General features: G+C 39.3%; 1 protein-coding gene across 2 annotated transcripts in view; it reads left to right on the top strand.

Moving 5' to 3' along the window:
* CDH4 (cadherin 4) overlaps window positions 1-19,503 on the top strand; it is a 464,937-nt gene that overhangs the window by 200,094 nt on the left and 245,340 nt on the right. For both annotated transcript variants that reach the window (XM_069072522.1, XM_069072523.1), the window contains one exon: window positions 11,719-11,874. In XM_069072522.1, the coding sequence (XP_068928623.1) occupies window positions 11,719-11,874 (156 nt within the window). The remainder of the gene's footprint in view (window positions 1-11,718; window positions 11,875-19,503) is intronic.

Below are 19,503 nucleotides of genomic sequence, written 5' to 3' on the forward strand. Positions count from 1 at the left end.
AGTATAGCAACAAATCAGATGGCAATGTATCTTCTTTTTTTTTTTTTATGTGCATTGGTAAGAACATAATCTAGTTTTGAGTTTGAACCATTTGATGGCGCCAAGAACTTTAGTGCTAAGTTTTGTTTCTGGGATATATGGTTTAAGTTGTACTTCTAATATGGATTGTACTGAGGCTATTTCCCTGTAGGACTGACAGCAATAGTAAGAATAAGAGTAATAGGGGCAGCTAGGTGGTGTAGTGAATAGAGCACTGGCCCTGGAATCAGGAGGACCTGAGTCCAAATCCAGCCTCAGACATTTGGCACACTTACTAGCCATGTGACTTTGGGCAAGTCACTTAACTCCATTTGCCCTCCAAAAAGCAAAAAAAAAAAGAAGAATAGCATTTATATAGCACTTTAAAATTTGTCAGATGCTTTACAAATATCATTTTGTTTTATCCTCACAACTAACCTGGGAAATAGGTGCTATTTTTATCTTCATTTTACAGATGAGGAAACTGGGGCAGAAAGAGATTACATGACTTGCCCAGTGTCACCAGGCTGGTAAATGTCTGAAGCTAAATTTGAACTCTTCCTGACTCCAAGGTCAGCATTCTATCCCCTCTGCTGCCTAAGTTGCCTTTTGTAAAATGAATGACTAAAAAGCTGGGCATTTTTATCTGTGTTAAACTAACTAACCCCTTTAAGTATTAAGCCTTTACTCTACCTTAATTTACAACATACCTGATACCTGAACTAATAAGCCTGGAGTTATCTTCTACTGACATTAACTGCAGTGAAAAAATATTGCATTTTGGAGTTTACAGGACCTGGGTTTGAAACCCCATTCTTTCCCTCAGCAATTATGTGACCTTGAGCACTTCTACTTTCTGGGACTCTGTTTTCTCATCTGCAAAATGGGAATGAAGGAGTTGGACTAAATAACATCTAAAGTCCTTCCTGGCTCTAAAATTTAGGATGGATGGATGAGTGAAAAAGCATTTATTAGGCAGTTATTTTGTGTCTGACACAGACCTTTGCCCTATAGATATGAATACAAAAAGTGAGACCATGATAGACCACAAGGAACTAGTGACCTGAGGGCATTTTTGTCAAGGGAGTCCCTGGAATAAATTCACTGGAAAGTAAACCAATTAATCCACCATTTTTAGAATCAAGGTTACTGTTGTTTTGGTTATTTTGCCCAGAGCAAGAGGTGGAAAACCAGAGTGAGCAGGAGGTATATTGAAGCTTAAGAACTTAGTTCTCTAGGAACTGTTTGGCCTCAGGGCAGAGTTTCAGAAGGATGGGATTAACTTTCCCATGGCCAGGGGCATGGATTCTGTGAGGAAGGGTTGATCCTGGTGAGAACTAGGGCAAAGGCCAATGGAGAAATGGCACCATGACCCAGCTGGATGATGGGGTGAGATAGGAAGTGGAGCATGGTATGAGGGACAGATAGATTATAGAAGGTCAAGAAAGTGTTCACTTCCACAGTCCACCATCTTTGCTAATGAGGATCACATACCATAAGTTAAAAGAAGACTCCTCTACTTCCCCTTCTCTTTTTCCTTTTTATTTTCTTCTTTCTCTTTTCTTTCTATCTGTACAAGCTTACGTAGATTGCTTTCACTTACTAATAGTGATTTTTTCCCCCAGAGTTTTGAAAGGAGGGATTTGGATTAAATGACCTTTAAGGCAAGGGGTTTTTTTACCTTTTTTTTTTAATGTCACATACCTCTTTGACAGTCTGGTGAAGCTTATGAACTCAGTCCTCAGAATGTTTTTAAATGAATAAAAATCAAATACATAAGATTGTAGAGGAAGCCAATTATTTTGAAATGCTGTTATTAAAAATGTATATATTTTAAAAGACAAATTTATAGACCCCAGGTTGAGAACCCTTGCTTTAAAGTTTTCAACTGTAGCATTCTGGAATTCAAATTCAATAAATATTTAAATGTCTACTGTGTGCAGAGCACTTCAGTTTTGTGATGCTATGATTCTCTTCATTTCTTCCCATTCCTTTGTTTCTTTCATTGATTTCTTTTGCCTTGTCCCTTTAAGCCCACTACCCATCTACTTGAGTAGCCCTAAGAGTCATAGTTAAATCCCTCGAAGTTAAAGAAGTTGCTGACCCCTGAGCTAGGTGTTATACTGAGTCCCATAAAAGAAGACTACTGTCCCTTTTTGTAGCTTGAATTTTAGGAAGAAGCCAACTATTGACCCTGGGTTGTTGTAAGGTGGATAGCAAGTGGAAAGACAGTGGCTCCTAGGCCATGGGTCAGCAACCAGGCATAATCAGAATACCTATATAAACAAAAGGTCAGGGCCAAATGGTAAGTCATAGGCAAAGCAAGCAAGTAAGAAGTTAGGGCTCAGATACTGAAGGTCACAATAAATCAGCAGCTAAGAAACAAAGCAGGTGGGCAAGAACCAGGATAACCCAGATGTCAGAGAGACAAAGCAAGGCAAGTGGTTATAAATGTGGATAACTAATAGGAATCCAAGTGTGATCCACAGGCAACAACAGGGTCAGGGCCAGGTAGGCCAGAGAACAGATGTGAGGCAAGAGTAGCAAGGAGACCTTGACTTTGAGCCTATGTGAAAATGTAAGAGTCATTGTAAAATGCTCTTGAAACAAATGACAGTCACCCTGACAAAGCTAGTAAATGTGTCTCTATGAACTAATCATCCTACCCCTGGGCCATAGTGAGGCAAAATATTAACAGAAAGTTATCCTAACAGGTTGTGGTAGCCACAAAGAATAAAGTAGTTTCTGCTCAGCATCCCATGATACCTCAAAAGATATCTTGATTGACATAAAATTGCACTATAGCTTGGTACCCTCTATCTTCTCTTTTCCTTGTCCTTGTAAAGGAGTATTGACATGCTCATAGGACTGTAGAATGTCAGAGTTGAAAGAAGCCCAGAGATTCATAGGTTTAGAGCTGGAAGGGATCTTACAGGTCCTTGAGACTTGCACTTTCAATTTATAGATAAGAAACTGAGGCACAGAGAGGTTAAATGATTTACCTAGAGTAACACAGCTAATAAATCTTTGAGGTGAGATTTGAACCCAGGTCCACCTGGCTCTAAGACCAGCACTTTATCCATGAGGTCATGTTATATCTCTAGCCTAAACCCTGAGGCACAAATCTTCCATTTTGATATCAGTAGCTGACTTTGAAAAAGCTGATTTCTGATCTTTATGAAACTCATTCAGAAACCCAATCCTTTGTATAAAAATAAAAGCCTCTCACTTATTTTCTTGGCATGGCTTTCATTCTTGTATTTCAGATAAAAAGACTGAACTTGAGGAAGGGAAGAGAGATGGCCAGTAAATGGCTCCACTGCCAGAAATGGCACTGGAGGTCTTGGCTTCCAGCCTCTCTTCTTCACACCCTAATCATCCTTATGATCTTGTTATAATGGACCAAAAATACATAAACACTAGCAGGCCGAAACCTAATTTAAAATCAGATTTTCTTTGCTCCTTTTTATCAAATATGCTCAAAGTTTGAAGTTTTCAACATTTCAACAGTTCCTTCTTTGCCTTTTGGTACCAGTATTGGCACCAATTTTGCATCTCTTGCTTTCTATTTCAGCATATTCTATGATGCTTCTAAAAAAACCCATTGGGGTCAAGCTATTCTATAGGGACTTGATGTTCAAGGGTTTTCCTCTTAGGAAGTGAATCCCAGTCTGTGCCTCCCACAGAAGATTCCAACCACCACTGTATATGTACCTTTGGTCCTTTCTATGAAGGTCATAAGGAATAGGATGGTTGGAGGTAAAGAGCAGTGGAGAAGGCTGGTGGTCAGATTGTGTGGCCAATTACTATATCCTTTCATTTGCTTATAGGATTATAGAATCACAGACCTGGAGCTGGAAGAGAGCTCAGATATCTTTTCATTTTATGTGAGGAAACCAAAGCCCAAGGAGGTTAAGGGACTCACCCAAGATCATATAGACAGTAAGCATCAAGAGAAGGGATTTGAACTCATGTCCTGCAGGATTCACCCCCCTCTTCCTTGAGTTCAGGATATAAAAGCTTTTCCCAAGACAAATGGAGGTGATGCTTCCATTTGGGGAGATTGCTTCGGTCTCTGAATGGCTCAAGAGGCCAAGTCAGGAACAACAACTTCTTGGGAATGCCAAGGTCTGGGACCTGAGACACAGAGGAGAGTTGGGGGCAATATGGATATTACAGGCCAGAGATAGTCTTCATGAAATTAGGAATCTCATGTTATCATGGGTTTTGGCAAAAGGATGGATTGTCTGACATGATCTTCCTTTTCAAAGCTTTGTCCTTTTTGGAGGGGTGATGCTATGGAAATAGGCAACTCAGACCCCAGTTTCTTCATCTATACAATGATGACCTTAACTTTTTGTGGTATCAAAAAGCTAGAAATAAAGTAATTTCCTGTCAATCAAAGAATAGTCTCACAAATTGTGGTACATGTATGTAATGGAATATTATTGCACCATAATAAAAATCATTATGATAGCTAACATTTAAATAGTACTTTACTAAGTGCCATTCACTGTGCTAATAGCTTTACTGTTATTTATTATCTCATTTCATCCTCACAGCAACCCTGAGAAGTGGCTACTATTCCCATTTTAACAATGAAAAAACTGAGGTAAATAAAGGTTAAGCGACTTGTTTTGATTTTTATTCTACTGAATACTGCCTGTTCATGTCCTTTGACAATTTGTCAGTTGGGGAATGACTTGTATTCTTATAAATTTGGCTTAGTTCTCTATATTTTTAAATAATGAAGCCGTTATCAGAGAAACTTAACTGTAAAGATTTAATTTTAAAGTTTTCTATCTGCCTTCTAATCTTGGCTGCATTGATTTCAGTTTTGCAAAACCTTTTTAATTTAATGTGATCAAAATGATCCATTTTTACATCCCATAATGCTCTCTATCTCTTGTTTGGTCATAGATTCTTCAAATACCCTTCTTTCTTTGGAATGCTGTTTATACTCAGTCATAATTTCTATATCAGGTGGTTTTGTTTAACTATTTTTATTTATTACCTTGGAAGGGTCATTGTGGTGGTAAGAGGCAAGAACATGTCTGGAAATGTCTAAAAGGAAAACAAAAAGGTACCAATAAACTTTAAAATTTTTTTTCTTTAATGAGCATCTTGGATTATATGATCCACAACCCACTTTCTGCTTTAACATTCTATGATTTCACCTGGAATGTGGACATGTTCCTTTTTTTCTTCCTTTTTTTGTTCATGGATCCCACTGGGTATTGTGAAAAGGGGGTATACTGATTTTCCTAAGAGGAAGCCTGCCACATGAGTAAAAAAATAAAATTATGACTTTCCTCCATCTTCAAGTTCATTTTAAATTAGGCAAATATCTCCTCCTTTGGGGTGAGTTTTCCAGAATCCTGTATTTCATCCTATGTATTCCTGGGGATGAAAGCTTCATCCTAGGTTCAGAGCCAAAATCCCTGGATGAGCACAATCACTGGGCATCGTAAGTTATTTTAATGAAGACATCACTTTAAACTAACCTTTTACCATCTGTTCTGTCCTTTAATAACAAATGCAAAAAAGCATCATTCTCCATTGCATCATAAAAAGCGAGCTAAGCGATTGAAATGTGTGTGTGTTCTTTATTCATAGCTCCATCATATGCTGGTGTTATGTTTTTCTCATTTTCCAGACACAAATCAAGGGGAAAACTGCTCTCCTCTGATCTGGGTGAATTCTCTCACACAGTATTTCTTTTTAATATGGTAAACTATGGGAGAATTCATAGCATTCTGTGAGAGACTGTGCAGATTGACTGTATATGCAAACCCCACATAACAGTCTCCTAATGCCTTTCCATATTTCTGAAAGATTCTCTGAATAGTCACTGGAGACTTATTAGGCTGGTGAAGTATGATGGTCAGAATTCAAGGTGATTATTTGGCAAAAAAAAAGATTCTGATTTAAAATGTGGTTATTCTAAGAGGGTTGCAATTAAATTTCCTTATTTAAAGAAAATTGTTTGGCCACCAAGAACATAATGTCAGTACAAAGAGTGTATCACCATTCATCATTGTAGCTGTCATCAACCACTCTTCTCTATCCCAAGTCTCAAACATTGATAAACATTGAAATACCCCACTCTGGCTACTGCTACTTCCTTAAAGGGGTAATGGAGGTACACAGGAATTGTCCAGAACTCATCAAAAGATGGGGTTGAGGGGAACATCATATCCCTTCACTTGCCGTCCTACTTAAAAAGCCACACAGGTGATCAGTTCTCTGAGGACAACAAATCATGGGAGAGCTCTTTGCTAGAGCTCAGACACCTTCTTTAGCCTGCCTGTTATCTAGCATTGTTCACTCCTCTCCTTGGCCTTGAATGATCAGTTCTCCCCATTCCCTCTGATCCCAGTGATTCTAACCATAATACCATAATATACAGATATCTCCCTTTGCCTCTGGCCTTTCCTAGACTCAGTGCTATGTATAAGGCCCAATTTTTTGCCTTTCTGTCTCTTGAACCTCCCAACCTCATTATGTCTCTTTACTGACATCTTTCTCTTCCCATGCAAGGTCCTACTTTCTGGTGCCCCAGGGAAATTCTATGGAAATATCTCATCTCCAACATCCTTTAGCACACTCTGGGCAGTCCTCAGAACTGAACTAGAAATGGAGAATACTGAGTTCCTTTTTAATGCCCTCTGCCTTCTTAAAATGTCCAGTATTTACTGATTTTGGAGTTGTATCGCTCAGGAGAATCCAAGTTTCTTAAGGGCAAAGACCATTTATTGGGTTTTTTTTGTTTGCTTGCTTGTTTTGAATCCCTAGGATCTAGCACAGTGCCCTGGACATAGTAGGTGCCTAATAAATGTTTTCTTAATTAAACTAAATTATGGTATTAGAAAAAGAAAGATGAATTTTAATTCAGAGGAGAGAGTTCAAGTCCTAGCCTTGCCAGCTGCCATCTGTGTAACCTTGAACAAGTCATTAAGGGAGGCCCAGTTTTCTCATCAGGAGATTGGGCTTGGTAGACTCTGAAATCTCTTCCATCTCTCAATTTATGATCCTGTGATCTATGAAATACTGGAGTGAGGTGATGATATAGGTGATGGTAACATTGGATGGTAGGTAGCCAACTTCAAATCTGTATCATTTGTCATGATGTCAGCTTCTCTTTTCAAAAGAGTTTGATCTAATCCATTTATTGGGCACATAGACCATATCTAGCAGGAGTTTTTCCTTATCTGAAAAAAAATGACTTTGCAGTCACTTCTTTATTTGCACTAATGAAAAATATGCAAAGAAATCCTTATATATAGAAGAAACTTAACCTCAGTGAAGTGAGAGGTTGAACCTGCTGTGAATAGAAGACCTGTATTCTGTCAGTGTTTCCTGAAAGGATCACATTGTACTTTTTAAGCATGTGTTTCAATATATTTCCTGGATGTTTTTCAGTGTGCACATTCAGGTTTTTTTCTTGAATATTGATGGTCTGAAATGGCTGCATTTTTTCATATAGGAGAGGACACCACACAGTAACCTTCAGTGTGACACCGAGAAGCATAATTAAGACTCAATTCCAGTCATTTCTAGTGATAACCAACACTATTAGCAAGGTGACCATGAATGAAGGTGGGAGGCAGAGAACCAAATGTAAATTCAATAACGACAGAAGGCAACAGGCTGGCTCTCACTGTGATGATCTGGAAAGGCATTTGAAAGTTCCTCCTCATGAGGCCAAATTTGCAGGTGTGATTTAGGCATGTGACTGTTGTAGACTTGGGTGGAATAAGTAGGAGCATATCTCTGCCAGAGAAAAACACAGCAGGACTCAGAGGCAGAAAAAAGCCCCAAGAGTGGAAGACAGGGAGGGAAGAGAAAGAAGAGGGAGCTGTGTACGATGCATATTGGAGACTTCTCCCAGAAAATTCTACCTTTAGTGGGAGAAGGCTATAATAGCTGCTAGTTTCATCATGAGTTAGCATTTCTGAAAAGGTCTTTAGAAGAGCAAAACAGAGAAATGGATTGGAAATGTTATATTATTACTCACACTAGCCTGGTTGCAGTGGTAAAAAGATTGTGCAATGATGGTGAAGAGGAAAAGGTCAGATGAGACTGAGAGGAAAATAGGGGACATACTGTGTGGTGGCATGTCCATTATTACTATTCCTGAATTTTTCCCTCATCCTATCATCCTTATAGGCTCTTCCCTGTTTCTTCTTCTTCTTCTTCTTAATTTTGCTTTTACAAAAATATATTTACTTTCCAGATTTAAAATGAACAAAAGTATAGTCATTTCCCCCCAATGCTTTGGGTGAACACTCATTCCTCTACTATGTTAGTTTCTGGGGAGAGTGGGCTCAAACTTACTTCTGATATAGCAGTGGTCCCATCAAGTTCTCATCTGAATGTGACATAATTGTTAGATAAATCCTTATCTTAGCTAACATGAGCTTTATCCCAAAGTTCATTCCTAGAAGTCTCTTTTGCTTCTTGGGACATGAATATTTGGTGGGCTGGTTTCAAAACCCAGGTATTGGGATGCCTGCAGGATTGCTTTCCTCACCTTTTTTGAAATTCACAGGTTTGGAGTACCCATTGTCTTTACCTAAAAAAAGAAAAAAAAAACCCTCAGAGGAAAATGACAGAGCCAATTTCACTGAGCCACATATCCACCTTACAGGAAAAAGATCCAAGGCTTCTCTCCTTATAGCATCGTCATTCATGAGATGCTTTTAGTGAAAGAGTAAAACCAAAAAAGAACAGCCACGGGACTGGCAGGTGCCTACGTAGACCCAAAGGCATGGACTTGTACCCTTCCAGAGTGAACAATGATGACTTTATGTTCCACATCTAGCCAAGAGTTTATTCATTCTCCCTCCCCAGTCCTAGTAGGAGAGGGTGCCTAATGGTGGGCATCAATATAATGACATCAATCATTTATAGTCTGCCTTTAATCCTAAAACAGCCCCTAGTGCTGGTTAAAATCTGTACATGCACTGTGATAATAAAGTCCAGTCAATTTGTCTCTTGGGTGAAGAGAAATCACAGGAAAAGAATATAAGTTTGGGCAAGTCTCTTTCCTTCTCTGGGCTTCAGTTTCCTCTTCTATAAAATGTTAGGGAAGGGGAGGGGCAAGAGGACCCCTAAGGATTTCTCTGCTTTAATGTGCTGGGTTTTACATTGGTAGATCCTTTCCAGAGGCAGCTAGGTGGCACAGTGGATAGAGTGCCAGGCCTGAAGTCAAAAAGATTCATTTTCCTAAGTTCAAATCCAGCTTCAACACTCACTAGCTGTGTGACCCTGGGCAAGTGACTTAACCCTGTTTGCCTCAGTTTCCACATCTATAAAATGAGCTAAAGATGGAAATGGCAAACCACTCCAGTATCTTTGCCGAGAGAACCCAAATGGGGTCAGGAAGAGTTGGACAGGAATGGAAATGATTGAACAACAAAGATTCACTTCCTGTGTTCTTAGGTTCCTCCTCACTCTGAGATTCTATGACTACCTTGACTCCAAGATGATTTGGTGGTTATTGGGTGGGGGAGGAGCACCTTATAACCTACCGTCTGTTTTCTCTCAGAAAATTGCCTCTAAGATATAAAACCTTCTTTAAATTGCTGATTGGATAAATTCCTTCAAATTTAAAGATTTTTTTATTCTTCCATAGAGGAAATCTGCCCTAAATTTGTTTTCTTGCATATGTTTGCAAAGTTTGTGTAACTCAATACTTAAGAGACCATTCCTTTCAAAATATCAAAACATGTCATCAGCTAAACTTAACCTCTGTAACTTCTGTATGAAGCAAGGCTCCTGAGAATAGTGGGCAAGGTCAGGCATTAGGGGCTTTCTCTGTCAACAGTTGCCTCAGGGATCTATATGCTAGTTTAGTACATGTTATGATTAAATAACATAATTTTTTATTATATTATATTATATATATTTATATTATATAATATATTATATATTATAAATATATATTATATATTATATATTTATTATATATTATATATTTATTATATATTATTAATAAATTTATATATATATAATTTATATTATATATTCTATATTATATATACTATATATATATATATACTATATGATTTGACAGTGAATTGCAGTTTTATTTTTTGCCCTTATATCAAAAGTGGTATAGCTCTATGCCCTGTTTATCAAAATTGAAGAGCTATGTATAGTAGACATAGACCTGGATTTAGAGTCAAGTGTCATGGATTCAAATCTCAGTTCTACTGCTTATTGCCAGGATGACCTTGGATAAGTCACTTATACCCCCACCCCCAAACCCTGCCCTTAGAAGTAGCTAGGTGGTGCAGTAGATAGGGCACTGGGCCTGGAGTCAGAAAGACCAGAATTCAAATATGACCTCACATACTTACTATCTGTGTGACCCTGGGCAAGTCACCTAATCCTCTCTGCCTCAGTTTCTCATCTATAAAATGGGGACAATCATAGCACCTACCTCCTGGATTGTTTAGATGATCAAGTGAGATAATATTTATAAAGTACTATACAAACCTTAAAGCACTATATAATTGCTGGCTTTTACTTTCATCATCATTATTATTACTTTAATTATAAATATTATTGTTATTTTTAATATATTTTATTACCTTTTATCACTTCTCTAACTAACCTGTAAAGTCTTCAAGGAAGGGACCAGCATGCCTTATATTTTGTATTTCTCATAGTACAAAGGGTTGGGTCTAATAGAGACTTCAATAAGAATTTTTTAATTGATTAGGTTGCCTTACCCTGTTGCCTTGAGAGTTCAACTGTAAATGCAAATCTTAGTTGACATTGCTGTTAAGATTTTACTTTTAAATAAATTAAATTTAAATTTTAAAAAAAGGTGTTACTTTTAGATGCCCCTTCACACCTATCAAATCAACTAACATGACAGAAAAGGAAAATGACAACTACTGGAGGGGATGTGGAAAAGTAGAGACACTAAGGCACTGTTGGTGGAGTTGTGAACCGACCCAACCATTCTGGAGAACAATTTGGAACCGTGCCCAAAGGGCTATAAAACTCTGCATATCCTTTGACCCATTAATATTGCTACAGTCTGTATCCCCCCAAAATGGAAGAAAATGGGAAAAGACCCACGTATACAAAAAATATTTATAGTAGCTATTTTTTTGTGGTGGCAAAGAATAGGGAACTGAGGTGATACTGTCAACTACAGAATAGATGAACAAGTTGTGGTATATGATTGTGATGAAATATTATTATGTTTTATAAGACATGATGAAGGAGGTAGATTCAGAAAAACCTGGGAAGACTTGTATGAGCTGATTCAAAGTGAAGTGAACAGAACTAGGAGAACATTGTGCATAGAAATAGCAATAATGTAATGATAATCAACTGTGAGAGACTTGGCTACTCTGATCAATACAATGATCCACATTAGTTCCAAAGGACTCATGATGAAAAATGCTATCCAACTCCAGAGAGTGAACTGACACTCTCTGAGTACAGGTTGAAACATATTTTTTTCCAGTTTATTTTCATTGCTTTTCTTTTGCAACATGGATTTTTTGCATGATTGCAAAATGGGAATCATATTTCTTGCTGTCTCAATGAGTGGGGGAGGGAATGGATGGAGCAAGAGAATTTTAAATTGAAAATTAAAAAAATTTTGGGGGGAAAAAAGATGCTTTTGTTTCTCATCTCCAAGTTTACAGCATCTTCCTGTTTACTTTTGTCTTTCAGATTCGATCTGACAAGGATAATGATATTCCTATACGATATAGCATCACTGGAGTTGGGGCTGACCAACCACCCATGGAAGTCTTCAATATTGACTCTATGTCAGGTCGGATGTATGTAACTAGACCCATGGATAGAGAAGAACGGGCATCCTACCATGTAAGCATCTGAAAGCAGTGAGCGCTGGTGAAAAGAGCCTTGGAATGGGATTGGAAGAGTTGGTTTCTAATCTCTCCTCTGCCACTGTCTCACAATTTGACCTTGAACAATTCCTTTCCCTTTCCCAATTTAGACCTCAGTTTTCTCATAAAAGAGTTGGACTAATGATCTCTAAAATCCCTTCTTGCTCTTCCTATCTATGAGTCTTGCCTCATCTTTGATCAAGAGAGACCATGTAACTCATCAATCATTCCTTGTACCCTTAGATTCTGATTAAATCCTTTTCTCTAAACCTGTAAATCCACTGTCTTTCCCCATTTTCTCTAGTTCCTGGATATGCATCCTGTAGCCTTTTCATTTTCTCTTAAATGTCTCTTTTACAGAGAAAAGTCATCTCAGAAAAGAAATCTACAGTGCATTCAATCTCAGAGATTATCCCTTGAAACAGCTAAAGGGGATAAAAAAAAAAATAAAGTCCTTCAGGGCCCATGTTTAAAGGGGCAAATCTGAACGTTTCTCCATGGAGTGGGGCACTGTGGAAAAATTAAAAGACCACTGACCTTGGGATCCAGCTACATCTCACTGACCAACTCCTGGGTCTCAATGTTACTTCCCCTCTCTAGGCCTCAGTTTCCCTATTTGTAAGGTAAAGAGATTGAACTATTTTGTCTCTAATATCACTTTCACCTTTATTATTTTGAGACAAATACCATTACTTTTAGAGGAGATTAAATTCTGAATCATCAGCATTGCCAATGCCACATTAATCATCTGACTTAACCTTGTTTCCACCATATGGTGCTGAACAGAAGATCCTTCTAGCCTCCTACCATGCTAGGTCTGAGGATGCAGTGATTCTCTTCAGTGATCCCAGTGTGTGATGGGCTTTTGGACTGCATCAGGGTGTGATGGAGACAGAGACTGCCTTTTAAAACACCTATGTCTTTTGTTAGCATTATCAGACCCTGGGTGTAAAAGGGGAGCCCAGGTTGTTGACAGCATGTATTCTAGCCTCTTACATTCTAGCAAATGTCATGAGCCTTCTGGGCTGGACTGCTCTCTTCCCACAGCTCAGGAAGTCTGCCTTCCTGCTTATCCTACTCAAGTACCTAGCTCAGAGATCTCCAGAACTCCAAGTTCAATATTTCAGATCTTACGGGTCAAGTGAAAAGGAGAAGACTAACAGTGAATCAGTTTCAATTCTAGAAAATCATGAAGATGGATGGACAGGGTGGATACAGAGTTGGTCAGCAATTTAGAGATACTAGAACTAACACTCCCCAATAGAAATCTCAAAGGAGATGATTTTATCAGTTTTAAAAAGGCCATGCCACCCTGTACATTGCAGAGTAAATTTATAAAACTCATGCCTTTGAAAGACTGAATCCATTCATGGCCAATTGTTAAGTAAGGTAAGGGATAGTGGAGATAATAGAAGTTGATGTCAGAACAAATAGCTATGCTTTCTTCCAAATGGTACTTCAGTGTCGTCATCGTAAGAGACAAAAAATACCCCATAATATAAGGGACCCCGAAATGGACATAGTCTGCCATTTTTATTGTTGTATGTGAGTGAGGTAGATATTTTTATCCTTCTCATATGAGTGGATTGAGTCTCTGGCAGCTCCATCTTCTCAGGTAGTAGTCCTACCTGCCTGAAAGAACATTTGGAACTCCCTAGAGGAAACCTCCATCACCCCCTAGAGCTGTCTAATAGATGACTCTTAAGAAAAGTCATTTTATGATCATGGTGGGGAAAAGTTTTAAATTTTTCTCCTTTTCCCCCTACAAAGCCAGGTCTTCCCCATTTCCAAGACTGAAGCAACAGGTTATTCCCAGTATGTCCATCAAAAAGCATTTGCGAAATGCTTACCATTGTGACAGCTACTGTGCTAGATACTGGTGATGCAAAGACAAAAATGAAGGGGAAAAAAAACCTTCCCTCCATGACACTGCATTATATCAAAGGATAGATACATGTTTTTAAAAAATGTCTGTTGTAGTAATAAAGATAAGAGGTAATCAAGGTCAGAAATAGGGTGGTGAGTGGAGGGTGTGAGTGGAGAAAAGGCAACAAGTGCAGGAAATATTTGGTTGGCAAGAAATGTCAATATTCTGCAAATTGTTGGATATGTGGGGTGATAGAAAATAAAGAATCTAGGGTGGCTATGAGGTTGTAAACCTGGGGGACTAGAAAGATGATGGTTCCTCTGACAGCAAAAGGGACGTTTGGAAAGAGGAGTAAGTTTATGTGTTTGTGTGTATGAAGAAAGATGTGTTTTAGATATATTTAATTTGAGATGCTGTAATATAATGCCAAGGAAAGGCAACTTCCCAGGTTCAAAATACCAGCATAGGTGCTCTCCATTTTATTCAGTGACCAACCAAGAACAGAAGATCAAAACATGACATCATTCCAAATACAGCATTTACTAAATGTGATTAAATAATCTCCAAGGACTACCCCACCCCAGGACCTTCCAATCATTCAATCAATTACAAAGTCTCTGTTCTAAATATTTCTCCACCCCTAGGCTATACCTTAATTTAATCCACCACAAAGTCCCTCTTCTCAAATGGAGATTAGTTTCCAAACATAAGGTCAAAAGTTCCCCACCCCTGGATCACAATTGAATCTACCCCAGAGTTACATCAAGTTTAAACACAGCACTTAATACCCAAATGGAGGTCTTTTCTTCATCTTGACATGAGGCAAGTTCTCAGCAATCTTAGTTCCTGGGGAGACAAGGCTTAGCAAGGCCATAAGATACATTGCCAGTCCCTTCATGAATTCATCCTCTGTCTGTAGAACAGTCCTAGAACCCCTGAAAACATTAGAAAAGCCCTCTCCCAGGATTTCTGTAAACATACAACAAGAAAATCCTTCTTCAGGGCTTCTGAACCAACAGAAAGGCTCCCAGACCCCTGCAACAACAGCACTGTCCTTCACCAGTGGACAGTATTCATTCTGTCTGCAGGACAGTCTCCAGACCCCTGCAACAACAGCACTGTCCCTCACCAGTGGACAGTATTCACTCTCTGTCTGCAGGACAGTCTCAGGGCTTCTTAGTGAACAGCCAGGTTCCAGGACTTCTTCAACAAAAGGACTGTCTTTCACCAGTGGACAAATCTGGCAAAATAACATCAAAACAGACAGACAAAGTACCAGCAAAACAGCCATGTCTCCTCAGTCCTTGGCAGCTCAGGGGGCAGGTCTCAAAAGTCCAGGGCAATTCAAAGCGGCCACCAGCAATTCTCTTAGTCTCTCTCTCTGCCTCCACATGGGTGCTGCTTTCAAAAAGGTCTTCCGCCTCTCTCTTGTCTCTCCAAATCTATGTCACCAGCTCCTCCCAGTTCAGGACTTTCTTTTCACATCAACAAGTCCATCCCACAGGTGGGATTAACAAGCTCTGGGTTTTAACACAATCAATTTGAAAACTAAGCCAATACAGGGGAATCTTTAATTGCCATTACTATCACAGATGCCTATGGAAATGTGTCCAAAGAGTATTTGGTGATGTGAGCCTGGAGCTCTGGAGAGAGATGGGTTGGTGGGATTCATCGGTATAATGGATTGATGAGATGTTTTGATAATTGAATCCATGGGATCTGGCTGGGGGGAGAGACAGAGAGAGACAGAGAGGGAGAGGAGGAAGAAGAAAGAAGAAAGAGAGGAGGAAGAAAAAGGAAGAGAGAGAGGAGGAAGAAGAAGAAGGAAGATAGAGAAGAAAGAAGAAGAGAGAGAAGAAGAAGGAGGAGGAGAAGAAGGAAGAGGAGGAGGAGGAGAGACTTGGTGTCAGGAGCCTCAGTGAAAGGTCAGGTCACCTAAATGTTTCTGAATGTTGCATTTAGGCATCCTAACAGTCATTGCTAGTAAGAAATAAATGACAGCAGAGGCAAGGGGTCACTTGTGCTGACATAGTTACCACTCACTCCATCACCCAGACACATTGTCAGTGAGCTTAGGTATCCTCTTAACCATACTGAAACTGCTGGTGCATGGTCCAGTGAGGGGGTGGGGAGGGGTAGAAAAGGAAATAGATTATCTTTTTAGCTAGATGGAAAAAGAGATTTCCCCTGAGTCCTGGAGTATCTGAAGGAAAATTATTTTATCCTCTTCGAACAAGAAAGATTATTTTGTACACTGGGCCAAGGAAATGTGAAGAAAAATGATTTAGAAATGGGGGTACTTGAGATACAGTGTATATGTTGTTTCAGCACTGGCAGGATTATTTCAGGTCTGGTCACTGCAACTAGAGAGAGCTGAGATAGCAGACTAAGGGCAAGAAAACTGTGGTACCCTTTGGCAAAATCTAGTAGCACTATTTTCAAACAATCTGTTCTTTTCTAAAGGTATAGTGTCTCTATTGCCCTCTTTCCTCAATGCTGGGGGCCTCTTATCCTTTAATTTGGATATATAGGTAATAAAGATATACATATGTACACACATAATATTTTTAATATAGAAATAGATGTAAATATAGCTATAGATAGATATGTGTTAATGTTTGCATATTTCTATCTCTGTTAATAGGGATGATGTTATTTTATTTGAATAGGGAAATTTCAAACAAAAAAACTCCATCTACCAATTCAGGTTGCACCTTTTCTAATGGAGTCATGCAATCAATGAGCAGGAGGGCTTGAATCTCTCTCTCTCTCTCTCTTTCTCTTTCCTTCTCTCTCTTTTTCTTTCTTTCTCTCACACACACACAACACACACACATACACACAATGCAACTCCATTTTAACTTTCTGAGCCATCAATGCCCTCTTAAAGGTGTCCTCTAAAAGCCCTGAGGGTGGGATTTCAATCTTTGAGGCTGAAAAGTAAGAGAAATGTTTCAGATGATGAGACCTTTGAGGCAAGGTCAGTCATTGACAGGTCGTCAGAAATTCAAGCTTTCCTAGGTTTGGAATGCTCCTGTGTGGTAATCACTAGAAGGTAATCACCATCTCTTTCTAAAAGAAACTCTGTCCCCTTTCTGATGAAAGGCCTGAATATATGTTGACCCTGTTCTCTTTTTCTATGTGTGCAGAAGCAGCAACTGATCTATTTAATTATCTTCCTCCACCCTAAAAAAAAGTGGGGGGAAAGCCTCTTGTTAACAGCCCCCAAAGAGGAAGGTAGCATAGTACAGTACAGTAGAATGAAAACTGTTTCTAAAGTCAGAGGACCTGGATTCAAAGCCTACATCCAGTGCTTACTACCTGTGTGAACTTGGGTAAATAAGCTTAACTTTTCAGGATGTCAGTTCCTTCATCTGAAAAATGAACAACTAGGCTTAGATGGCCTCTGAGGTCCGTTCCATAGATCTGTAACTCTGTGATTTCAGATTACTACCATCCTCCAAAGTTCCTTTCCTCCTCTTCCCTATCCCCATCACCACCAGTCTAAAACTGAGTTCCTTTCATTATCCTAAGGATGCTTCAACACAGGTCCTGTCATCACATGCCATGATTTTCTTACAAAGCTTCCCTTTGCATAATTAGTCAGATCGCCTCAGGTTCAGCATTTTTACAGCACTTTCCTTTTTAACTGTCCACATGGGGAGGCCATTTGCCTGATTAAATTCACCTTTTCAAGATGAGACAGATTAATTTTTAATTATTGTGGTAGCTCCAAGAAAGGAATCTTTCATCAACCCGAAAAGTCCCTCTTGTTCTCTCCTCTCTTAGAGACCTTGGCTTCAGGGCTTACATCATCCCGCTCTTTGATTTCTTGCTGAAATGTTACTCCTGTCAGATGTGTGTCTCCATTTTTTAAAAATCATGTCTCATAACTTTTCGGAAGTGGCAGTTGTTAGCATGGATCACCTCCCCTGTACTCAGCAAGCCTAGGCCACTCCTGAGTAGCTACTACTATTTCAGATAATAATTCTCTCTGAAACTTCAGTCCTTTCTTCCTGAAAACTCACTTTCCCTGAAGCTTCAAGAGCTTTTCAGCTGATAGAAAATCTCTTTTTAAAATCAGAGTTGTTCATCACACTTAGACTCAAGATTCTATTTTGATTGGCTTGTCTTAGCAGCTTTTAAAATGTACACGATTGGCTTTCATATTCAGGAAAAGCTGCCTCCAAAATTCATGTCGATGCAGCTATATAAGCTGAGCTGAAGAAATGGAAGTTAGACCTAAAGGTCTCTCTTTGCTGCGTCTACAGTAACTCTACCAGGCATGCCTAATTCAGCACTTAGCACAGTGCCTGGTGCATAGTAGGCCCTTAATAAATGTTGACTGACTGACTAGCTCTTCTGTCCAAGGACTGAAATTCATTTTGGACAATTCAAAACCCATGGAAATATTAGCACATTAGGAATGAATGAATGAATCACTGAATGAAGAAATGAAGAACTGAACACTGGTGATGCAAATATAAAAACAATACTGGACCCTGCCTTCAGGAAATATAAATTCTAACAGAGAGAAACAACATATTTGGGGGAATGGTACAATGTCGGGTTGTGTCTGACTTGTGTGAAGCAGAATAAGCCCCCACCCCAAAAAAAATGTTAAAAGGGCACTTGGAAGGTATTCATGGCATTGATCATTTTGAGAGACAAAGGCAACAAAATGTGTAGGATAAGGCCTAGTCAAGCTTTTTGAGGTTAGTAAAATTTGCCTTTGTTATGTTTCCATCTTGCCTCTCAGCATAGCTATCCAAGCAATAGGCTGTTCTGTCACTATTACTGAGTAACCCTTGCCTGCTTCCTATAGGTTTCAGCTTAGCCCTGTCTTTCCTGGGGCATCTCTGAGCTCCAAAATCATCCCTATATTCTATCTTCCAAGACTTTCAGCTCGCTGTCACCAGAAAGGATCTGATAAATATGCATCCACACAGGGGTGTAAATGACTGATAACAGCCTAATATGTTACCTTCCAAGGGGGTAGTAGTATTTTAACAAGAGAAAATGAGAAAGGAAGCTTTCATTGTAATCTGTGACAGATAGAGGAAGGTAAAAGGGACCTTTCTGTCAAATCGTGATACACAAGCAACCTCCTGCTCTGCCTTACTCAGACAACCAGACCTTCTAAAGAGTACTTGATGGCGTGGTTGGTTCCCTTCCTCTCCCCCTGCCCATGCAGATGAATTACACTGGTACCTTTTCACTGTCTTACTACCATTAAGATGTAGTCCCAGCAAACAGAATTCATTATAAACTCCCTGTCAGAGAAGAAGGGCCCATTGCTGATAACTATCCAAATGAGAAAGCAAGCACAATTCATCCAGCACATCGCAATGACAAGAGACAAGGTTTGAGGATTGGAATTGGGAGTGACAGTGATGAAGAAGGAGTCCATTTTCCTTGCAGTATCACATCACCGTTAATTGCAAAGGTTGGACTACAAAATCAACAGGGATTGTAATAATAATATTTAGCATTTAAAATTTCTATAGTTCTTTGCACACTTTTTTCCCTTGAGGTAGTTACTACAAGTATTGCTATTCCCGGCCAGGTAGCACAGCGAGTAAGAGCACCGGCTCCAGTGTTGAGAAGACCTGGAGATCGTATCCCAGGCTCAGACACTTAGCACCCACCCAGAAACACCTGGCCGTGTAACCTTGAGCAAGTTACTTAACCCCGATTGCTTAGGGGCGGCCAGGTGGCCAGCAAGTAAGAGCACCAGCT

Source organism: Petaurus breviceps, unplaced genomic scaffold, assembly GCF_028583685.1.
Source record: "Petaurus breviceps papuanus isolate PSGF00001 unplaced genomic scaffold, PetGlider_PUasm1.0 90847, whole genome shotgun sequence".
NCBI classification, from domain to species: Eukaryota; Metazoa; Chordata; class Mammalia; order Diprotodontia; family Petauridae; genus Petaurus; species Petaurus breviceps.